The 25,126-nt window shown below is 43.4% G+C and overlaps 1 protein-coding gene across 1 annotated transcript in view; it reads left to right on the top strand.

The window, feature by feature from the left end:
• Window positions 1–25,126, top strand: part of MYO16 (myosin XVI) — a 437,171-nt gene that overhangs the window by 272,184 nt on the left and 139,861 nt on the right. Inside the window, exons 21-23 of the mRNA XM_032496671.1 lie at window positions 3,323–3,395; window positions 18,089–18,241; window positions 22,124–22,324. Of these exons, the coding sequence (XP_032352562.1) occupies window positions 3,323–3,395; window positions 18,089–18,241; window positions 22,124–22,324 (427 nt within the window). The remainder of the gene's footprint in view (window positions 1–3,322; window positions 3,396–18,088; window positions 18,242–22,123; window positions 22,325–25,126) is intronic.

The following is a 25,126-nucleotide window of genomic DNA, read 5'->3' as shown; positions in this document are numbered from 1 at the left end:
CTTCCTTCCCATCTCTTTTTTTCTGACAGCATTTTTATTTTGTAACTAAATATAGTTTAGAATCCAGTATGTATTAAATGTGAAAAAATTATTTAAGAAGAGTGTTCTTTCAACCAAATATGCTACTCTAAATTCCTAATTGATAAGCTGCTTTCCCGAGTCCGGACCAGAACCTTTCAGTGTGTCTTGCTCACCCATGTGTGGCTGGTGGCCTCCGCGTCCTAACTCTGCTGTCAACACAGAGTCACAGCCCTTGTGAGAAGGGGGAGGGCGTGCCATCCCGTCGCTCGTAACGCTTACCCTCCCCCAGCTTCCATTGACATCGGGTGCCCTGATGGTAGGGCCACTGCCACAAGGCAGCGGGGAGCCCGCCGGGGAACCGGATCCTGGGGCCTGAGAGGGAGAGCCTGACGCAGGTCGGCAGGAAGCACCTACGCTTTCCACCAGCACGTGGCCTTTGGGAAGCTCTCTGCCCTCCCCTGACTCCTGGGGTCCCTGCTGCACCTCCCGTCCCTGGAAAACCAGACCCTTTTCTCCAGCTTCTCTGCTGGGCTCCACTTTCCTCTCTCTGCCCCGAAGGTTGTTGTCCTTCCTCCACCAACTTAGAAAATGCCCAACACGTAGTGAGTCATGTGTCTTCTAAATAAATTATGAGGAGTATTGTAAACACCCAGTGCAGAACATTGTAAAAGTGAAGACGTCACCTCTAGGTGTGCCGTTCAGGACTTCTCTAGCTCCTCTTCTCAGGCTGACCTTCTTTCTGGGTCTCCTGCGTGTATAATTGGGGCTGTTCTTTATACAGAATTTGTATATTGTTTTCTGTTAACTTGACTGTTTCACTAAATTAATCCGCCCTAGTGCCTGCTGCTTAATTAATTGTGTCTTTAGTGTGGGGTATTTGTTATTTCTTTTTGTTGTTTTGCTATAATTAAGATAACAATGAACATCATTATTTATAAGTCTTTAACTGCATTTCTGATCATTGTCTTAGTGTATAGGTTCCTGCATGTGGAAATACTGGTTCAAATGACATGAGCATTTCAAAGCTTTGGGCCACATAAGCAAATTGTCTTTGAAGAAGGTCCTACCAGTTTCAGCTGCCGACAGAAGTGTACGGGAACATCTTTCTTGTCGTAATTTTGAAAGTTTTACTTGTTTTACAATTTTAATAAGATTGACATTTTAATATGCCTGTTGGCCATTCATAGTTCTTCTCTTAGCCGTCCTCTCTATTTCTGTGACAAGTTTAAACAGTTATTTTAAATCAGATTCCTGTGACTGGAGACACTCTAACCAGCTGTAGCCCCTCCTAATTGTAGCAGACACCTGGGTGGGTAAATGTTACTTGTTATCTTCATTTTATAAATGATGAAACTGCAGCTCAGAACATTTAAGTGACTTTTGCCCAAAGTCATCCAACTAAAACGTGTTGGAATCAGGATTCCTACCCAAGACTGAACATCTCCAAAACTTGACAAGCTCTGTCACTAAGCTTCTTACGAGGAAACGCTGCAGGTCATTACGTGGGAAACACATGCATGTGTGCGCGCGCGCGTGCGCGCGCGCACACACACACACACACACACACACACACACACACTCAGACAAAGCCATCAGCACCTTCGTTCCTGCTGTGTGAACGTCCTTCCCAATGTCTCTTTGTGCACCTTGGAAAGACGGTGGCCTGGAAAGAAGCATGGATGGGTGGAAGGTGATGTGTGGCTGGACACGTGGGGCAATAGATTGAGAAAAATCTATGGAAATGAATGAGATGATGCATTTGAAAAAAATACTTACCTCCGACAGAATTTAATTTTATTTGTACTATTTATCTGCAAAAGCATTTAGTATTTGTGTAATCATACTTTTGAACATTTTCCTTTAATTTTTCCCAGAAATGAAAATAGAAAACAAAGTGATCACATTTGTTTTCTTGTATATTCTTATGCTTTCTTTTTCTAACTTGTAACTCTCTAATCCATGTAGAGTTTATCTGGGCACATAGGGTGAGGTACAAAGCTAACTTTATTTTTTCTTCTAAAAAAAACATGATCAGTTAACCTAGAGGTGTCCACGGAATGATTCTTCCCTTTCCTCACTGACTTGTACTCTTTGCAAGTTTATATTGAAAAGCTCTCCCTCCTACTTAGGCAGCTCATAGCTGTGCCGTCTGCAGCAAGTAATCTTAGAGACAGGATAGCATTACTTTGCCTTTTTTCAAGGAAAAAAATGGTCTTTTAAGTGGCACAGCATCGACCCTGAAGCATTATGGTTATATCCTGACTGTGAAAGCAAAACACAGAGAGTTGGTGGCCAACGGGGTTCTGCAGTGTGGACAGTGGTGGAGCATCCGAGAATTTGGTCCTGAGACAATAGGCAGCCTGGGGATGAGGAAGGAGCACTTCTGCTGGCAGGTGATGAGGAAGGAGCACTCCCGCTGACGGGAGATGAGGAAGGAGCACTCCCGCTGGCGGGAGATGAGGAAGGGCCACTCCCACTGGCGGGTGATGAAGGCAGCAGCCGCACTGCTGATGCACTGGACCAGCCGTGGGGGAGGCCTGGGGGGCGTGCCCTCTTGGTGACAGTTCCAGAATCACCGGGGGCTTTCTTTGCAAGGAGCACCTTAGGCACGCTCCCCGTGCCGCCCCCACGTCCCCGCAGACCCCAGGTGGTCAGGTCTCCGGGCCACACGCGGTTTCCTTCCTCTTTCCTCACTCCCGGCGTAGGTTCACACCGGTGCTTCACCACCCAGATCTGCACCATGTTCCAAGCGCGATAGTCTACATGGGAAATGGAAGTCTTTACTTAGATTTCTTTCCAGTTTGCACCCAAGTTTCATGATCTTTATTGTTCTCTACTTAAAAGAACTCCTTTAGGAAAATCGTAATTTCAGTTTTGGGGTGGCTCAGTCTGTTCCAGGAAGAGCCCGTGTGTGGCTTAACCGAGGTTTCCCTGCGCTGCATGCTGCTCGCTTCACTGCTGCCGCCGTCCGGCGAGCCCCCTTATCGGGGCGCAGACTCCTGCAGAGGAAGCGAGTCTGTCGAAGGAGGCAGCAAACATTAAACCACCCACGGTTTGTTACACTTTATGTTTAGAAATCAGTGCATTTTTGTTCATGTGTCTGTGTTCGGATCAAAGCACTAAAAGAACACCTTTTCCTCCTAACTTTTAGAGGTTTTCACGAGACTCTAAGATAATCATTTGCATGTTTTTACTTCAAGTAGGCAGGGATGTGCTAAGCGGCCGGCCGGATTTCCCTGACCTCAGGGAACACCGGGCAGCATGCAAGATGCCTGACCACTCTTTTCTTGTTCTGTTTCAGCACACAGACCTGGGATATTGGAATATTGGACATCTTTGGCTTTGAAGAATTTCAAAAGAATGAATTTGAGCAAGTAAGTGGGTTTTCTTTTAAAATTTTGTTTCAAAAGAATGGTTTTTCCAACCGATAAGTCATCTCTTTTAAATTCAGTGGAGACTATTTGCATTATTTCTTGCAAATACGTAATTAAAAGAAGTACTTTGCCATCGTGTTTTAAATCCACGTCCCTGGTTTGTTGAAATAGTCATCGCTTTTATGTGGTCTTGGCGCACTCAGTCTTTCCTTTTTAATTGCGGTAATTGTTTTAAAAGACAGTATTAGTTGAAGACCAGAGTGGGGTTTATGGAAATGCCGTTTCAGTGGGTCAGAGACACGGGAGGGCAGCTCTACTTCAAATCAGGGCAGAGATCTTCAGACTCCTGGGCCGAAAATCAGGCTGGAAATACTGTCTCACGCTAAACGCTATTATTTGTAGAGTCGGCTTTACGTGACATACACACGACTATGGCCAACTCGTAAAAACAGACTAAACAGACATCAGTTCTTTTTAGTCCACTTACAACTTAGGGCACTTGGAAAAACACTCGATTCTTCACTTTGCTGTATATACTGTTAAATTAAGTATATTTTAAAATTAAGTGTTGAGAGTAGAAATAGACGTTGCGTTAGCAACCAGAGAAGGAAAAAGGTGCAGGTAGAAAGATGGAAAACCACGCTGCATTATATTACATGAAGAATTTCAAACGTGTGGTGTTTAGCATGGTTAATGACACTGGACAAGGGACTAAATAGAGTGAAGTTGAAGCCCAGTTCTGTGACTTTTACTAGCAGAGCTGTCTTGGCCAAGATGAAGAATCTATAATGAGCTTTGGTTTCCTTCTCTGTAAGGTCCAGATAGTGATAGACATACGGAGCTGTGAGATTGCACAAGACGGCTGTCACAGAGGTGCTGGTGTCAGTTCCCAGCTCACTCACACATGTGAGAACTGGTGGGTAGATACCATCATGGCCATAAATGGCAACACCCAAAAACCTTTTAAAATGCAGCCTATTTTGTCTAAAAAAACTGGTGCAGCATCCTGAGAGTAGGTCCTAAATCACGCTGACTCACTTAATCCAGGGTGAATCATCATGAATCATGTTCTCTGCAAAACTTTGCAGAAAGTCTCGTATGAAATCAGACCGAGGAGACCAGAGGTTTCTTCTCCCTTCATGCTTTTGTATCCATGGATTAATGGAAAAGGGAGGACTGTGTGGTTCTATTTATTTACTGCTTAATAATAAGAAAAAGTGGCAAACGTAAGGAAGAGCAGTTAAAAGGGCGACCAGTAGGAGGTCCGAGAGTAAACGCGGCTCGCAGGCCACCTCTAGGGATGGGTTCCTCGGTGCGAGTGTCTGCGTGTTGCCTGGTGGTCACATCGATTCCCCACGTCTTTGCCTTAGAAAACATGCGGACTCTCGTGTCTCTAATGAGACTCCCGGTTTCTCCAGCTCCTGGTGAGTGACATGCAGAAGCCACAGGTGGAACGGTGTCTTGTCCAGGCCTCTGCGAGGGGCCGGGCTCCCATCCTCCTCCGCACCCAGACACGAGCACCTGCAGGCCTGGGCGGCAGCTGAAGTGGGCAGAACATTTATGTTCTCTTCTTATGAACACTTACTCACTTTACTACAGTTACACTGTGTCCCGTATTATTCTTTCATGCCGTTAGATATTTTAATTACGTATTTTAGAATATACTCATAGCCTGGGATTTTTATATAGCAGGGAATGGCATTTTTCCCCCTCAAATCTAAAGAACAAGTCTCTGCTAAATACCAGAAGCTAATTTTAGATACTTATGGGTAAAAGCTCAAGACCAGTTTTTAGACTTAAATTATGAAAAGAGTAAACATTTTTAAAGATGTGCCTTTAGTTTTCTTGGCGGGTTTGCTTGATTATTGTGCGTGGCAGGACCAAGGAGCCGTTTAGAAGAATAAAATGATTTTTGTGTGTAGGGTGAAGCTAAATCTTATCTTGCAGTGGATTTAGCGAATTCCTAAATTTGCCTATGAACTTTTGAAAGGCCATTGGTTTGAATGATACATTCTAGATTCTTGAGGTGCTAATAGAGTGTGAACGTCCTCATTTTTGATCCCATTGACAATTTGCAACAGAATGTTTAACAGACTGACATTGTATCCAGAACCAAACCCAGAAAAATCTTGGTGCCTTTATGAGCATCTGCTCTGTTCTCCGTTGGGCACGTTGCCCCACCAGCTGTCGGCCGGGGGGTCAGCTCCTCTGGGGCCGCAGTGGTGTCTGGTGCAGAGTTTTGTGTCTCATACAAGTGTAATGACTGTGTTTCAACTGAATCTTAAAGAGTAAACTCTTAAGGACAGAATCTCCCTAGTGGATTTGCTAGTTTTTCCTTCTTGCTCAGGAATAAATGTATGTATTTCTGGACAGTTGGTCACCCATAAGAAATCTGACAAATATTTGGAACAGGGACAATCTGGGGAGACACTAAGAGTCACTCCAAGACAGCCGCGTCCCCACCTCAGTGTCCTCAGGCAGCTCTAAAGCATTAGATGGACGCGTGTGAGACTTTACATGAGAATTTGTTTCAGCTGATAGGAACTGCTCGCCCTGTTTTCCTTGACTTTCAGTAAATAATCTCTATTCAGAACTATTTTATATATTGTAAAGAAGACAGGTTTTTAGATTGAAAAGTGTAATATATAAAACTCAACAGTACTTTGATGCTGCAGTGGAGAGGGGCTCACTAAATAGTCTGGGTCCAAAGAGCATTTCAGGAGGCTGTGACGCCACCACCATAATTAATTAGATCATTACATTATTATCAACTCACTCTGTTATGTGACACCTACATTTCATGAACTCTCATCTCCCTTATGGATCTAGCGCTACAAAAACATCCTCTGATGCCCTGAAAAATAAGCCTCTCCAGTCAACTCTTCCATGTTTCACAGCCAGTGAGTCCGAAGGTTGCGACGCTTGGTAATCAGAAAGGTGACAACCAAGACAAAAGTCACCTTACACATTGTGCTGCCAGTGGTGTTAGAAAAGAGAGAGCAGTTCGGGGCACCACGTCTAAGGGAGAGGCAAAAATATTTTTAGTTCCAGGGGTTAATATTTAGAAAGCTGAAAAGAACGAATGAAAACGTAACTACAAACCATGAGAGACCTTGATAAAGTAGCAAGTTGCAAATCAGCATATAAAACCAATGACTTTTATATATTTTTTGAATAGTTTGTTAGAAGACATAGTGGAAAAGAAGAAAACATTTACATGGTCAAGATCAGTAACAGCCTAAGTGAGGGAATGGAAAGATGTACCGCATTCTTAGAAAGGCTTGGAGACGGTAAAGATCCTGACCGTCTCCAATTTATAAATATGACTTGAGGTGGCCCCACTGCAAATGGACGAACAATGAATGACAGAATTAGAGCATTCAGGTTCACAGCTGCGCGGAAGTAGTGAGCCTGTGCAATGAGTGTCGATCCCTGCTGCCGTTCGAGACGGGAGACCACACAGACAAGATACAGATCAGGAGTTCTTGCCAAGGAAGAAAGAAAAGAAAGAAGGAAGGAAGGAAGAAAATAAGGAGGAGAAAGGAGAGACCCTGGATACAGTGAAACATCTTGATACAACTACTAATTAACAGAAACAGAGGACAGAGGAACATGAGAAACTGAACCATGAGGATGCCCTCTGCAAAGCCCAGGCCCTGAGAAGTGAAATGGGACAGGGGATCTGATTTCTTCAAAGTATAAAATGCAGAGATAAGAATGTAAAAGGAGGTGATATGTAGATTAAAAGAGATCTAAGCGACATAAATCAATTAAAATGTGGACATTGTCTGGATCCTGGCTACTTAAGTATAAGCAGCTATGAGTTAATTAATGTCATATGAAATCTAGATATTTGACAAAATTAAGAAATCATCCTTCACAGAAACTGTGTGTGATAAAGGTCACGTGGCTGTGTTTTTGAAGTCCTTCTAGTTTAGGGAATTATACTAAAATACTTGCCAATTAAATGACACAACGCCTGAGAATTGCTTCCGATGAGTCTGATTTTGAGGGCAATATGGAAATGGATAAAGCAGAATTGGCTAGGAGATAGTAACTGTTGATAATTGTTGGAGTCGGCTGATGGCAGATGGGGTTTATTACGTTAGTCTCTTCACTGTTGAATACGTTTAAAATTGTCCATAACGTACAGGTGCACCTCAGAGGTATCACAGGTTCGGTTTCAGACCACAGCAGCAAAGGGAATACGGTAATAAAGCTAGTCACATGCGTTGTTTTGCTTTCCCAGTGCAATGTTGTGTTTACACCATCCTCTAGTCTGTGAAGTGTGCAGTGTCATTATGTCTAAAAAACAATATATCTACCTTAATTATCAATCCTTTATTGCTAGAAAACACCAACCATCATCTGAGAGTTCTGCAAGTCTTAGTAGTAACATAAAAGATCACTGATCACAGGGCACCGTAACAAACGCAATAATAATAAAAAAAAATTTGAAATATTGCCAGAATATTGCCAAACAGCAACACAGAGACATGAAGCGAGCAAGTGCTGCTGGGAAATGACACTGACAGGCTCGCCTGACGCAGGGCTACGCCACACCTTTGATTTGTAACAACGCGGTCGCTGCGAAACACCGCCAAGTGAGGCGTGCCTGTACTAGTTAAAGTAAACGAGAACTTTGAAGCTGTATAAATATTATTTTAATAAATGCTAGAATATGTCTTCGCTGCACAAAAGCTATCGCCAAGCTCTGCATGTTACAGATCCTTGCCGAAGGCGTAGAGAACAGAGTAGTGGAAACTAATGATTTAACATTCAGTAATTTCCCCCAAATTTCCCACTAGACACATAACATGCAGCTACATATAATGAAACTCTTGAAGCTGTGGCGTCTAGTAAAATTGCATATCAACAATTTGCTGTAAGAACACAGAGAATTTGGAAAGAGAACACATTTGTTCAAAGTAAAAGCTTCTGTCACAAGATAAAATTGTGATACATGACCTATCTTCAAGCTCGGCTTCGTCTAAGCTGATTTTAGAAGAGTTTTCACGGATTTGAAATATTCCCCTGCTTACAAATTCTTTTCTAGAGAGTGAGGTTTGCTGGAAAGTCCTGGTGAACAATAACTCAGTCAGGCTTGGGCTGTGTGCAGAGATTTTGGGAAAAGCCAGATGCTTTGACTTTGAAAGTTTTATGAAATAAGATTGTACAGTTTGTCAACCTCAATCTCAGAAAAATACCATGAAATCCTTAGTTGTGAAATCACTATCCTCGATATGATACAAAGATAAATTAAAGAGTATATTAATGACTGTCAGCTGAACACATGTCATGTACCTTTGATGTCGATTATTCCATTTTACAGGTGGAAAAACTGAGAGGCTATGGCCTCTGCCCTGTAGGAAAGGGTTTTGTTGGTCCCCAAAAGGGTCCATTTTTTTCTGGCTCGCTTGCATCAGGCTCCTCTGTCATTCATTCATTCAACTACCTGATTTCGTATGCGCACCACATTCCAGACCCTATGCTTGGCACTAAGCAGCACGCGGACATCACGGTGCAGTAGGCAGGCAGTGCAGAGGAGGACCAGTTCTGACTGGATGGCAGAAGGGTTAGGAAAACCGTAATGAGGAAGATGTTGCTACTTTCATCCCAAGGTTGGCAGTTCCCATGCAATTTTAATCATAGCATGTGCTCTGAGAGCTATTAAGTGTCAGTATGAACTATTTGCCACTCAATGAATTGACCTATGAATATAAAAAATATTTCATTGTTCAAATTGTTTTACATTTAGCTTCCCAAATCATGTGTACATTAAATAGCTAACTCTATCTCAAAACATTTCCTGCTCTATGATACTGAATTTTCTGAACTCTTCTCAGGAACTCACCAAGCTGTTGATGTCACACAGTTCAAGAAAACTCTGAATGAGGAAACTTATTTCTGTTACATAGCAGAACCCAGGGATAGTGCTGCTCAGGGTTCTGCAGAAAAATAAGCAGAGTAACGAAATAGTGAGATGCTATTTGAATGTACTTCTTGCAATAATATGGGATTCTATGTTTTAAAAAGTATGGTTAGACATTTTCAGGTTAGTAGCTTTTGAAAATGTGTTTTGAGGAAATAAAGATGACTGGATAAAGAAGTTGTGGCATATTTATACTACAGTGGAGTACTACTCAGCCATAAAAAAGAATAAAATAATGCCATTTGCAGCAACATGGATGGACCTAGAGATCGTCATTCTAAGTGAAGTAAGCCAGAAAGAGAAAGAAACATAGCATATGATATCACTGATATGTGGAATCTAAAAAAAAAAAAAAAAAGAGGACACCAATGAACTCATCTACAAAACAGAAGCAGACTCACAGACATAGTAAACAATCTTACGGTTACTGGGAGAAAGGGGGCAGGAAGGGATGAACTTGGGAGCTTGAGATTTGCAAATGTTAGCCACTATATATAAAAATAGATCAAAAAAAATAAATTTCTTATGTATAGCACAGGGAGCTATATTCAATATCTTGTAATAACCTGTAATAAAAAAGGAAGAGAGTGCAGCTCATCTTCCTTGTGAAGTAAAGGCATACTGGGCTTTACTGCATTGGATTTATTGGGCTTCACAGACGGTGGGCTTTTTACAAAGTGAAGGTTTGGGGCACCCCTTCATCGAGCAAGTCGGCTCGGCACCATTTTTCTAGCAGCATTTCCTCGCTTTGTGTCTTTGTGCTGCGTTTTGGTAATTCTCACAGTATTTCAGACTTTTTCATTGCTTTCGCATCTGTTACGATGATCTGTGATCAGTGATCTTTGATACTACTGCTTCTAACTCAATGAAGGCTCAGGTGATGGTTAGCATATTTTTAGCAATAAAATATATTTAATTAAGGTGTGTACATTATTTTTTAAATCATAATGCTATTGCACACTTAAGAGACTGCAGTGTAGTGTAAACATAACATGACATATGCACTGGGGAACCAAAAAATGTATGTGACCTGCTGTCTTGCTCTGTTCTGGAGCCAAACCCGAAATACCTCTGAGGTCTGCCTGCACCAGAACGGTTAAACGGAAGTGTTACAGAATGCAAAGGGCAGAATGAATGGAGTGGAAAATATATTTCAGGCCACTTTAGAAGAGAGTGAATTGAGTTCTTACAATGACAATGACCCAGGGAGAAGCCCACCTTCACCGCAGGCCCCCAGGGCGCCGCCCAGGCACTGGGGCCCGCGTAGTTTGCGGCCGACCCTCAGCAGTGGCTGCAGTGTCTCGCGCCCTCGCTGTGAGTCAGGAGCCTCCCTTAGATGACGGCCGGCACCTCCGGCCACCCCCTCCCAAAGAGGGGCAGGACGTCCCAAAGTCTGTCTGGGGCCGCGTGGGAGTTCAGACACCAACCCCTCGGGCCCCAGGGCAGTGCTCTCCGTGCCGCTGTCTCTTTGACACCTTAGGGCCGCTGCTCTGGGGTCTGTTACTTCTTCAGTGTCTCTCTAAGCTTTGCATTCAATCCTGGATAATGACAAGTATTTGAAAAGGACGGTTATTTCAGTAGAATTTGCATTTTTCAATCTGATGTTAGCAGATTGTTAAATAGAATATCAGAAGAAAGTTAGCCAATAGGTTTATTGTCGGCTGAGCCCTTCAGAAAACCCCTCCGGTCCCCGCATAGCGATTGTTCATGTTAAAGGAGATTATGGGCGTGGATTAAACTCATTAAAACAGTGGATTTATTTTATGAATCTATGTTGCACTGAGTAACACAATCACTGAAAGAAATGTTATAGAGAAAGTGTTTTTTTTTTTAATCTGTGTGAAAACAATGTCATTGTGCCTGTGAAGTAACTGCCAGCTGCATTTGCTTAAAACCTATTGCACGGAATTTGATATTAAAATTGCAAAGAGAAACAGTAATCTACTAAAAGGGGTGCAAAGTAGGAAGGGTGAGAACCAAACAAAACCAGCAGACAAACAAGTGCAGAAGCGGGTCCCTGCAGGGCCCCGGGCCTGGAATCTGCTGGTGAGGCTTCTGGTGCAGGGCTCGGCCAGGGAAGCAGTCCTGCCACACCGCGCCCTGCGCTCACCGAGCGCCGGCTCCTGTGTTACAAAGCACGTCAGGTTGTTGGCCGAGGCGGTCTCTTCTCACTGTTGAGTTGAGAGATGGTGCTGGGAGAAAGGCAGCATGACTTTTCCCATACAGGGATGGAGAGAAGAAAGGCTTTACCATGATGGGACAGTCAAAGCTGGCAACATAAATGACAGAATGTTAAAGCTGAAACAGATCCGAGAAATACTATTTCCTCATCACCATCCCTCCCTGCCCCTCAACTCCTGCCGTTTTACAGAAAAGGTGCCTAAACCAGGAATGACTGACTTGTTGGGGAAAGTACATATAGCAATCTCTAAGCCCCTGGCGTTCTTCAAAAAAAGTAAGTTGGAGATTCACAGCACACTTGGCAAAGGCAAGGCCCTGAGAAGTCTTGCAGGGAAGTGTTAGTTTAGCTCAGTGTTTCTCCAGTAGGCTTCAGTTCTGTTGTTTTTTAGACAATAGTAATTGACATCTCATACAATTAATGTTCTGCTGAACATACTTGAGGAATACTGAGTATCTGAAATCTGACATCATTCCTGCTGTCTTATATATATATATAAGATATATATCTTATATCTTATATATATATATATATAAATGGGTTAGTAAGCATTAAGCCCTGTCCAAAACCTCTATAAGACGTTTAGTCCACACCAAAAATCCTTGAAATTTAGTCCTATCCAAAATGTCCATGAGCATATTTGGTCTACACCAGATGGTTTTGGACAGAACCAACTGTCAAGGACTTTTCGGTATGGACCAAATGTCTTATGGGCCAAATGTCTAATGGACATTTTGGACAGGAACGAATGTCCTTTAAAGTATAACTGCATGATATATATGTCTCACACACACACACATATAAATTGATGAGGAAATCAGTTAAATGGATTGTATTTACCAGCATCTATCTCAGTGTATTCCACCAGGTCTACATATTATAATCACCTAGAGAGCTTTTAGAATACATCAGTGCCCGGGCCCCACTCTGATTTAATTGGTTTGGGGTCAGGCCCAGACATCAGCCTTTTTTGTAGAGCTCCTGGTTAATTCCAATGTTCGGTAGGGTTTCAAATCACTGTCTCATGCCTGGGGCTCTGCCTTCAACTAGAGTCAGCTTTAATTAATCTCCACTTTAATTCTGGGATGCATATGTCACGCTTTATTATATTTTTGCTTCAGATAAATTTCACTGAGTAATAAAAATAAAGGGAGAACAGTTGGTGAAAATTTACTCAAGAAATTAAGTTTGTCATTAATACAAATGATAGGCCATCTGGATACGCAATAAGGTTCTGTTACTAAAGAGTGTTTTCAAAGGGTGCATAATTTTTATTATTAAACCGCTTAGCAACAGCACTTCATGTACAAAGTGTGTATTTTAATCAGAGAATGGCGCACGCTGATTAAGCAGTATTTAATAATTTTTCATTGTCACTTATGAATACTCACCTTTTATCCACATTCAAGTCTGCACTGAGGAAGACCTGGAAATTTAATGAAACCCAAGAGCAGTTCTGATGGATGGAGTTAAAAAGTAAAAGCGATGTTTGTTTTGCATCGAAGTCAGTGATGTTCTCAGTTCTTGGTGCAGATGCACACTTGTAGGCACCTACACTAATCTGCCTTCACAAGCCTTTCATTCCTTTTCTCTGGTGGTTTGCGGCACCCCCACCTGTGCGCACGCAGAGCTGCTCAGTGAACGTGAACTGAGGATACGCAGGTTCTCCTCGTGATTCTGGCCCCCATTTGGTGGGTGGGCCGCGTCTTTCGGCTCCCCAGCTGGGCGTCTGCCCCGGTGATGTGTCCCGATCATCTCCTTGGCTGCCTTTCCTGGCGGGTCTGAAATTCACATTTCTAGCACTTCTTTTATATGTTAACTGGTGAGCAATTTGAATAATTTAGAGTCAGGAAAGGCAGACTATTTTGGTAAAAAAAAGTTTGTGCATTACTTCAAAATGAGTTTGAAAACCATTCTACTTCAAACCCCGTATGCCCCCAGCGCTGCTCTCCTCTGCTAGAAATCTGGGTACTCAGGCAGCTGCAGGAAGCAGCCCTCCGATAGACGCTACAAGTCAAACATCACCCCACAGGCTGCTCAGTTTTACCCATCCCGCTGGAGTTCTCCTTGGGATTTTTATAAACTGCTTCTTTTTTTCCCTCCGTAATACAAAGAACACGATGCACAGTAAACATTTCCGATGTGTTCTAAGAATCACCCATGTCACCAAGTCCCGTCCCCAGTGCAGGCTGAAAACGGGGGAGCTCAGTGGGGAAACTGGATGTTCTGCGAATCTATTTTGACCAGGAGAGCAATCAGGTGAGTTGCTCTATTCAGAAGCACAGGCCAAATCAGTTTTTTGTTACTGAACATTTGGTAGACAGCTTTAGGCCTTCCTTCCTGGGGGAAAAAAAGACTGGAAAAGCTTTTTCCAGCCCTTTCTAATTACTGTGGCTCCATCCACACACACATACGGCATCTCTCATTCTGACTAAAACGGTGACTCGGTTCAATAAAGGCAGCATTCGGTTCAATAAAATCCTAGGAAACAAAGCCATTTAAAATGTCTGTTTTTATTCTAAAATGCTTGGGTCAGGCTGCAGCAGGCTTTATATACAGAGGTGGTCAGCTGTCAGCAGTCAGGAGCAAGAGGACTGAGTCAGATTGTCATCGAAAAGTGCTTTTTGTAACTACTGGCCTCGGTCTATTCTGAATACAAAATGGTAAGAGAATTATATGAAATATGTGTGCGACATCCACCTCTAAGTGTGTTCAATGAGAGAATCTCAAGATGAGGGGAAAGATAAATGTCATAGAATTTGAGTATTTCTTCCACAGCAGAGAATCAGCCACTGACGGTCTTGTTTCAGGCTCCTTTGTCAGATTTCGCATTGTTTCACGTAGTCACACACATCATGCTATTTTTCCTTGGCCTCTACATTTATTTCTTGAGTAATCTATTTCCCAAAATATATAACAGTTAGTTGCACCTTCCATAGCCATTTTAAAATCAGACTGCTGAGGTAAAGGATCTATTTGTGTTGTCTTAAATAATTCGATGCATTTATTAACATCAAAAAGTTTGAAAAATTGCAGTCATGTACATCATCTCATCAAAGAGAATCTTTTCCAGTGGTTTCATTCCATAATGGAGTCATTTATTTTCTGGACATTTACTGTAAATATTTTACTCCAAAATCAAGAAATCGTTTTATAGCATTTAAGATCTTCAGTAGAGAAATTATTACAGTATTAGAGTTTTACGCATTATTAGAGTGGGGAAACACCTCAAATTATGATTTTTTTAAGCAAATAAAAAAATTGAAAATTTTTTTCCTCTAACAACTACTTTCAGAAATTTGTTTTTCGTTCATGATTGAAATGATAGTGATAAATACTCCTTTCTCAGGGGGCTGCTCCTCTGGACAGATTCTACGCAGTTTTATAGAAAGTGATTTGTCTTTGCAGAATCATTCCTGGAGATTTATACACCACAGATAAAACAAACAGAGATCCTGAGCTATTGCTACCAGTTAGCTTTGATGGAACAATTCTAGGGGATGGCTGTGCTACATTGTATCAGGTACAAGGAAGGAAATATTTTTCAGATGATATTTAAATGCTGAATCCCAGCCCTTCCTTTGCCAGCTGTTATGTGTGGGATTTATGGGTCTACATCTATACGCAAACTGTTTTTGCCCAAACAGCCAAGCATATACAGTTAAATGCTCTATATGGTATGTTCTCAAATGAAGTGACTGTAGTTTTGATATTTTTACATTCAGAGAATTGATCAGCAAAATGTGAGTGTATTTAAGAAACATTTAGCTTTAAATTTAAAGAACCTTCCAGCTTTGCATATATCTCATGGGATCTAGGAATCTTGTCAAGGGGCAGAGAGGGAAGGTTCTGGTTAACTACTGGCCCAATCAGGTAGAAGGGAGAAAACTCAAGAAATTTCAGAGATCACGGATGGAGCATTGGCAGGAAGAGAGGATGCAGAGAGAGATTCCAAGTCTGAGCAAGTTCTCTCAAGTACTTTAGGTTTTTGTTTTAATTTATATTTTTAATTGAAGTGTAGTCAGTTTACAATGTTGTGTCAGTTTCTGGCGTCCAGCCTGATGCTTCAGCCGTGCGTATACATACGTGTACTTGTTTTCATGTTCTTTTTCATTGTGCGTTACCACAAGGTATTGGATACACACGTCCCTGTGCTATCCAGTAGAACCTTGTCGTTCATCTGTTTTCTATATGGTAGTTAGTGTCTGCAAATCTCGAAGTTCTTTAGGGTTTAAAATGACTTCCAAGACAGCAGCAATGTGGCATGGCTCTTATTTTATTTTTAATTTAGATCTTACTTTGTGATGGAAGGCAGTAGGGAAGCTCATTCAGTCTACAGACAGTCACTTGTCACCAGATTTGCAGAAACCGTTGTTTACGGGGAAGCAGAGGCAAGAAAAACTACTGGAAGCAAGGGCAGTGACGCTGGGACACCTTTTTTGATCTGGAGTGAAGAATTATTTTGAATATTCTGTGCATGTCAATATGTGGTAATCGGATCTTATTTTCCATAAGTTATTTAAATATTTTATTTGGAATATTGCTACTGCATTGACTATTCTCTATCTGTTGCCTTAATAATGAGATACCGATGTACGTTCATCATCCAGATAACTTGACTAGATTCGGGTGCTGAGCCTCTGCATTTCCAGCTCTCCCAACTTCTGCTGCCATCAGGGCAGCCCCTTGTCTGCAGCCTCCAATCACCCCGTTTCCGGAGATGTTTGAGCTGCCTCTGCCTACTCACAAAATTCTGGTCCCGGCAAGAACTGAAGAACAGACCTTCCTAGCAGACAGCTCATCTCAGGTCAAGCTCCCCCTGTGGGCTGACTCGTGCCCTGCACTCTGATGTGTTTCTTCTTTTCTTCCCTCTGGGGCTGCTTCGTGTCCCTGGAATGGCACACATTTCCATCCTTCCTAGTAGCTAGATCTGTGAGAGGATGGATCTTTGTTCCTATGTGTGTGTTACTCTTCATTTATTAATAGCCACCCTCTGATGGGCAGGCTCAGGCCACCCGTGCAGAGAGTTAACGTGTCCTGGTGTTGGTCCTTTGAGACGATGACTTGACTTGCTGGTTGGAAGCTGGAGCCCAAAGGAAGCTCTTCCGTGTCCTGGAGAGAACCCGTGGGGATCGAATGTCTGTCTGAGAGGAGCTCCTACTTAGCAGGTGCTAGGATGACACCAGATTTGGAGGAGAACTCGGGCGCGTGGGAAGGAGGCGCCCAGGGCGGTCTTCTTTTTTCCAGTGACTATTCCAGTCTTGTGTGATTTACAAAAGCTTTGGCATTTTCTTTATATAAATACTGCACATTTTACGTTAAACATAATCTTAGATGTTGTTCCCTTTGCAAATGAGATCTGATGTCCTTTTACAAACTTTTTATCAGTAACTTTGATGTATATAAATTGTTCATCTCTATTTTCAGTGAGTTACTGAATTCTAAATGTTTCTAAGTGATTTGGGGTTTTACCTTATATAACGTCGTGGTTAGGGTGCAGATGGGAAGGCAGGATGGTCTGTGAAACTGCCGTGAGATCACAAAGGTAGGGGGTGTAGGGACAGAAGACAGGAGGCCCTGGACGGAGCCCTGGACCACTCCAGGGTGGAGTCAGAGGAGACAGACAAGGACCGGCCAGTGAGGCAGGAGCCCCGAGAGTGTGACGTCCTGGAAGACACTGGGGGCAGCACTCAAGGAACGCAGAGGAGCGGGCTCCCAGACATCACTGGGAGGTCAAGGGCAGTGAACACAGAGCTGGACGTCAGATTTAGAAATGCAGGCATCACTGGTGACCCCCAAAAAGCATTTTTGGGGGAGCAAGGGGAGCAAAACTCTATTGAGTTCAGTAGTGGGGAGAAGAGGAATTCGAGGTGAGACAAGACAACGTTTTTGAGGTTTTTGGATTATTAGAAAAAAGCAGAAAAACAGGAATGTCACCCCAGAGGGAAAGCAAGACTTCATTTTGGCTAGACTTGGGTTGTTTTATTTTATTTTCTAACATTTTAAGGTATTTTTAAGGTTAATAAATTAGCACTTGAAGATTAAGGAGTAGCACATTTGTTTCCCGATGGGCACGCCTGGCGGAAAGAGGAAAATGTAAAAATTTTGTGCTACAGGACTTGGTGCCTGCAGTCAGATATTTAGACCAGTATCCTTTCTCACACGAACCCCGTGCTCTTTTTTGCAACAGGAATGAGGAGGCAAGAAACACACCCCTCCTTTCCCTGGTGTCTGAGGTTAGGGCAGCTTTGTCGTCACTTGTTGGCAAGGGCCCAAACAGCATTTCCTTTTGGAAATATTTTTAAAAAACTCACATATGTTTTAGGCCCCGCATTTGTAAGTTAATGTTGTCGTTATACTTCCTGCTGCTTTTCGCGGCCAGCTCTCACTTGCATAATCGGGCCGTGTGAAGTCAGCAGCGTCAAGCGGAGCCCTTTCCTTTGACTTCTCAGGGCGGCGTCGGGAGACGCTAACTGGCGCTGAGCGTTCTCGAGTCCGCATCTCGCCCTCTGAAACGGGGCGTGGAAAGGGGGTCTGCGTGCCGAATTCTCTTGTGAACTGTTTTCTTTCTCCCCACAACAGCTCTGTGTCAACATGACCAATGAGAAGATGCACCACTATGTCAATGAAGTGCTTTTTCAACACGAGCAAACAGAATGTGTACAGGAGGGAGTTACCATGGAAACCGCTTATGCTCCTGGTAACCAGACTGCAGTTTTGGATTTTTTTTTCCAGGTATTCATATCATATAATTAGCTACTTTCCTGGGTACGTGCATTTAAATATACTGGAGACAAAGAATTTTCTTCCAAGGGGCTGTATTTGGGGGATATCTTTATAGGCAGCTCGGCAGTTTGTAACTTATTTATGCTCTTTCCATGTTGATTGAGGCACACGTGACCTTTCTCGGAAAGGACATTTGAAGAATTATCGATCAATTGAAATGACAAGAAATATCAGATCATTTTGTTATAAAAATACTGAGCATCGGTTATGTCGCTGAACCTCTTCTTTTGGTGTGGTTACAAATGCCCATCATACAGACCTACTATTTTATAAAATAATACCAAGGCTTACAAGATCACAAAACAAACTCAACAATCTTTTTTATCTCCAAATTTTTAAGTTTAAATATAGAAAAAAAAAAAGGGAGGAGGGTGTAGCTCAGTGGTAGAGTGAGTGCTTAGCGTGCACGAGGTCCTGGGTTCAATCCCCAGTCCCTCCATTAAAAAATCAATCAGTCAATCAAATTACCCCCCAAAACAAAAAATATAGAAAAATGGCAAAATATATATACATATAACAGTACATTTGCAAGTTTTTATACGCATCTTTGTCCTTTCTACCTTACAATGCAAGAATCTTTGCCTCAATATCGTCATCATAAGAACGAAAATCGATCATACAATCAGCCATCACTTCTCTGCTAATACAAGACATTGTATAGACTTACCAATAATATTTCTAAAACATTTGAATGTTGTTTAAAACTGAGACCATTTAACTATTGGGGAGCATAATATATAATTTTCTACCCTTAATTTTTGTAAATGTCTACTTACAATTACTTTATTTTATGCACTTTCCTAATCTGTAAAATGTTCTTGTTTCTGCTACCAGCTTGTCAACATTCCTTATTTTAGTTCCAGAAGAAGGTCTCTTCCTCCAGAAAGCCCTCCCTCATCCTGACACATGTAGCATATAGGTAATCTATGTAAGGTTAAAAAGTGGCCTGAGGGTGATAGACCCTTAACTGTCTGTGGGAAGCCTCGGGCACCCACTCCCCTCGGGCACCCACTCCCCTCAGGCACCCTCTCCCCTCATGCTCGCCGGCTGCCGTGTCCTTGGCTGCTGCACAGCGGTCAGCAGCATGGAGTTATTTCTGTCTTTTCATTTCTTCTTTGGAATGAGTATTTCAGTAGTGGGTCCCTCATCAGGATGGGCTGGAAATGAGAGCGGGTGTTACTGCTGTGGCTTCTCTTGGATACCCGGAGAAATGAAACGAAAAGACGTACCAAGCAGAGGGTGAAGCTAGCCTTTTCACCTACAAATATGTAGGTCTACACACCAGGCAAGCGTATACTCTACGGCACGAAACAGGCTGGTTATTTCCTTCCTAGCAACTCATAACCCTCCGCTGTGCACAGGCGTGCAGAGTGTTTGCACGGCTGTCTCTGTGTTCCAGTGATCACATGTATGTCTCACGTCTCCGAGGAGCGGGGTCAATGCAGATCCTCACCGAACTCTCCATGTGTCCAGGGCATTCTGTCGCTGTCTCTGCCCTTGACGCTTCTGATGGAAGGATGAAACTGTCTGTGACGTCCTTCCACACCCAGTAGGACAACTTAGCCTCCTCTGAAGGCATCGAAGGCCATTCATCCTTTTTTTAGAACCCATTTCTCCATTTTCTTCTTCTTCTGACACTTCAGCAAGTTTTCCAAGCCTCTAAATTTCATAACCCCACTCTTTCATGGCTTTATACTAAATATTGAGAAAATATAACGTATAAATTCAAAGAATTTTTAAGATGATACAAAGTATCATGCTCTAAAAAATATCTTGTTGGTAACCAAGCCCCCATCCTTGGGAAATCTCATCTTGCGTTTGGAGTGGAGTAAGTCAGCTCTTTTTGGATCGATTCCTTTTCTTGGACTAATTGGGACCTTGTCTTTGAGTTACTGAAACACCCAGTAAAGCAAAAACTCTCACCTCCAAACAGGATGTCTCTCAGTGCCACCAAAATACAGACACACGTGCAACACCTTAAATAGCCCATTACCCCCTCCACTGTGTGTGTGTGTGTGTGTGTGTGTGTGCGCGCGTGTCTGTATGTTTGCGTGTGGATGCGTGTGAGTGTGCTGTGACACCGTGCTCTGGTAATAGACTAAGAAATGACTTCTGAGATTATAATATCAACATCTTCCTTCCTCTTCAGCAGATAGTTGCTGTAAATTGAAATAAAGCATTTCTGATTTTTAACACAGGCCAGGCAAGACCAGTTCGCAGCAAACTTCTTAAATCCATTGCTCTCTTTGAGGGCCCTTACCCACCCATTCTGTACAGCCATGCTTTAATTTTTTTTTAAATCTCGGAGTTCTTCATGGAGTCCTTGGCTAGTCTGAAGATCTTGGGATGGCCCACGCAGTGGGCTTTCTTCTCCAGATTTCCTTATCAAAAAACATTTTTACCCTGGAGGCAGAAGTCTCTCCAGCTCTTACTAATCTGGGTGATTTGCTGTGGGAGGTGAACTCGGTTTTGCAGGCATTCCCTGCATTTTACTGCTGTTTCCTGCCTCCTTAGTTCTTCCCTCTCCTTCCAGGGCGGCTGTCCAGCCCCTCGCCTAGATATGCTGTCATAGTTGCCAAATATCTCCAGAAGGGTGCGCTCTGGTGCCCGAGCCCCCACCAGGCATAGGCCCTCTCGAAGGCCAGCGGGTTCAACCTTTTTTCCCCATGGATGGCACCAGAATGATCTCAACTTTTGCAGCCCTCAGACAATGACAAACAGTCTGAATTTTCTCTACTATGACCAGGAGATCCCAGAAGACTTCAAACACCTAGAATAGTTCAGACACAAAGAAATGACTTTCTCTTGACCCAGTAAATGACATCATGAAAGGCCTGTAGTGGACGGTTCTGTGACCTCAGATCTAATACAAGCTGACATCACTCTAGGGGGCAAGATAGATCTCTCCACTCCCTGAGAATTGTTTTTATGGGGTTCACACTTTGAAAAGCACACTGAGTCCATGGGAAGAATTGAGATATATGGAGAATAATGCAAATAAATAATACAAAATACCACATTTTAAAAGGTAGATTTGACCTGTCAATAGAAAATCTTCCCTACGGCCCTGGGAAAGAAAAGGCGAACAGTGCAGCAGGTGGGTAAACAGTTACTTGCCTGATGTCAAAGGCCCAAGGGCAGAATGGTGCTCTGCGTAGGGGGTGCAGTGTCAGAAGCGGGGAAGTTCTTGAAGCAGCATTTTCCTTCGCATGAGATTAATTTTAAATTGTTTCTTACTGTTTGATATTAGTTTCCTTGTTTGGCAGTTATTAGCTATCACACTTCTAATTTAAATTTTGTAAGTTATTGCTTCAAAGTTTCTTTTTTCTGGGTGTAAATATTGGACTATCATAGGGTCCCTTCCCCTCCCACTGAGTAGGACTTTGCTACACTTGTTACGACTTAACATCATTGTACGTTTTGTTCTTTGATTAGTTACATGTCCCACCACAGGTATGAAGTGTTTCACGTGGGTTATAGGACAAGAAAAAAAATGACTTTTCCGTAGTTGGAAATTTTATTTCTTTAATTAAGATGAGCATATACATTTTAATAACTCCAGTGTTTTTAATGGCATTAAAATACACTCTTTTATTTATTAACTCCTCTAATCAGTAAATCCTCTTGGGGGCCGACATTACATCAAAGGTTTGCTAGGTAACGGGGACATGACAGTGAACAGAAATAGATGTGTATTGAAAGTAAAGACAAACTCACTTTCTGAGCGTATATATGAGCATCATGGGACTGTAGATAAGTGTGCATGAACAATAACACAAATACCAAATTGAGTAAGAGAAGGGAAAAAAACTCTCTCTTCTTAACTTTCAGAAGCCTTCTGGATTTCTCTCTTTATTGGATGAAGAAAGTCAAATGATTTGGTCAGTGGAAACAACTCTTCCCAAAAAGCTACACAGTCTTCTAGAATCCTCCAACACGAATGTGGTCTACTCTCCCATGAAGGATGGGAACGGGAATGTCGCCCTCAAAGACCACGGCACGGCGTTCACCGTCATCCACTACGCAGGACGGGTAAGTGACGAGCCCTGAGTTGTTCATCGTGTGTGCTCGTGGACCAGGAGTCTCAAGGACGTGCCTTTGAGCTTTGGATATTTAAGAGTTTTGGTAAATGCAAGCTAGGTGAACAACCCACAGAATGTTTCTTCTCTAAGTTGTCTCCTTTCGCCTGATAAGGACTCAGCATCTCCAGAATGTGGGTGATGAAGCACGTGGTGTGATTCTTCTCATAATGTTTCCAGATTCACAACTTAATACGAGCAAGAGACCTGGATTTACTCCAGGAGCTCTGCTCTGAACTGCGGGATATTTTCAAAATCCAAACAAATGCTGGCCATCTGGGTTTACTACCCTCAACATAGTTCTCAGTATTCAATTACGTTTCCTGAAGCAGGTGGACCTGAGAAAGAAAGTGACTCTCAGGTCTCTCTCTGTTCCCCAGCCGGCTCTGTGAAACACACCTCTTTCTTCAGGACCTATGAGGACCAGCCCTTACCCGTCTAAACCTGTCACCTTCCCTGGGCTCACATCAGGCTCCCCGGGGCTGACGCCTGCCACTCACTCCAAGACTCACCTGTCACGACTCTCCCATAGAGAACCTCTGTTCAAGTTATTTTCCTAATCCACTCACTGTATTCCTGTATCCCCCTTCCCCACACTCAAGCTTGAAGCGTCCTCCTGGTCTTCACAAGGTCAAATTACATCCATCTTTTAATGCTAAAACCCACACCCACTTAGTCTCCCGTCCAAAGTGAATTCTTCCACTTTGGGATTTGTAGATTTGTCCCCGGGTTGGCATGTAGCACAAAGAACACATCAGAGGGTGAAGTCGCTGCTCCCTGTCTTCCTCTCAGTGTGTTTCAGTTCCTTTCCACCAGTGTTTACGGAGACGCCTGTATGCCGACCCCAGGGCATAGAGGGTCAAAGATGAGTAAATCATACCCCTTGTCCTCAAATAGGTCACAGGCAATTAAGGAGCAGGTGAATTAACAAATAAGTATGCTATACTTTGCTTGTAAAATATTAATAATATTTTTTGAAGTTCCCTATTATCACAAAGAAAAAAGAATTTATTTGGTTCCAAAAAATGTATAGAAATGTTTTCTAGAGGAGGTCAAGTGTGGCCTAGGCCTCCAAGGGTGAGTCTGGGCTCACTGAGGGTGCAGGGAGGGGCATCCAGTGAAGATGGGGGCTCGGGCAGACGGTCCGTCCCTCAGGGCTCAGTGTCGTGGGACAGAAGCAGTAGAGCCGTTTGAGCGGAGAATGGCCTCAGTGCAGGAAGAGAACTGTTGGGAGACTGAGTTGAACTTGCAGAACTGACCTGAGGGCCACACAGCAGGACGGGGCTGGCAGGGCCGTCAGGGCCACATCTGGTCAGGGAGCCTCCAGCCGGACTCAGGAGCGGGTGCTCGTGGTACTGGTTCTCAGTCATTGCCCCGCCCAAACCAGTGCAATGCCCGCACCCTGGCCCTCAACAAGGAAGGGTTGGTGCCTGGCCCAGACCTCATTGCTGGGGAAAGACAGGCATCTTCATGACACGCTCGCCAGGTCAGAGGAACAGCCTCCACCATGGCCACCTTCTAAGCCTTGAGCGGGTTCCAGACGGGTGGGCGCTGCAGAACGGCCCTGCCCCAGCTGCAGAGGGGTCTGAGATGGTGACGCTCCCACTTCCCAGCGTCCGCAGTACAGGACACGCCCAGGATGAAGGCTGCCGGACATCCCACCGCGCCGCCACGTGTAGGCGGGTGAGCCCACAGAGATTGGGAGGGAAGACATCCGGGAAGGTCGCTTCTGGGGAAGACATGCATAAATGCACATGTTCTACTCAGGGCTTTGTCCTCTTGCCAGTGTTAACTCGTCACGTGTTGTGAGACAGGGCGAGGAACGAAGTTAAGGAAAACAGAGGATGGAATATAGGGTTGATCAGGGAAAAAGGATGCGGGGCTATGGAAACACTCAAACAAAGGCTGCATCTGAGCAGGCGCAGTGGGACACGGCGGAGACATTCACCAGGAGGAGGGGCTTCAGGGAGTGAGTGACTAGATGTGCAGGGCAAGAGGGGAGACCGGCTAGAAAGGACACTGAGGGGTCTCAGCCCGTGAGCTTGGTCTTATGCCCACCAAGAGAGGAAAATCCTGGAGGATGAGGCAGTTTGGAAAGAAAGATACTCAGCTGTAGATGTTCTGAGTTTGAGATTTTTAAGGGAAATCCCGACAAGGTGCTGAGAAGACTTGATTCTGGGAGCTCGGTTGTTTTTAGAAAACGTAGTCATCTTTTTGGAAATGTGTCTAATTGGATCATTTCACCCAGGAAGAACGTGGAGAAGAGGGAGAAGGACGTTAGTAGGAAAGAAAAGGTTTATAAAATGTACCACAGGAAAGTATCACAGCATCCAGGAGGAGAGAAGGAAGGGTGGGGACAGCAGGAGGCGCACCTGGACGGCACAGGGAACACCTCTGTAGGAAGTGCTGGTGGGACGATGCTGTGTGACGGCTTCGTGGTCCTTGGGTGTACGGAGCACGCAGTGGGTGATTTTGTGCAAGTCTAAGTCTAAATGAATAAACGAGTAGCTATTCCCAGAACGTTAGTAACTGTCTTTTGCATTTGAGAGATTTAGCCTTTGAAACTGTTTGTGACAATAGCAATCTTTTAGTCCTATATTCAAATTTTTAAATTTATATTTTCTTTATATGAAGAATTTACTAAATTCATAGGGCTTATTTGAAAAATTGTAGTATGGAATAACCAGGGATTTGGGGAAATCACTCTTCTCTAAGTGTCGTGGAAGCTGTCTGACGTCGGTACATACCCGACCCG

The sequence above is a fragment of the Camelus ferus genome, chromosome 14 (genome assembly GCF_009834535.1).
Source record: "Camelus ferus isolate YT-003-E chromosome 14, BCGSAC_Cfer_1.0, whole genome shotgun sequence".
In the NCBI taxonomy this organism is placed as follows: Eukaryota; Metazoa; Chordata; class Mammalia; order Artiodactyla; family Camelidae; genus Camelus; species Camelus ferus.
The sequence above is the reverse complement of the archived record's forward strand: the minus strand, read 5'-3'. Positions and strand labels throughout refer to the sequence as shown.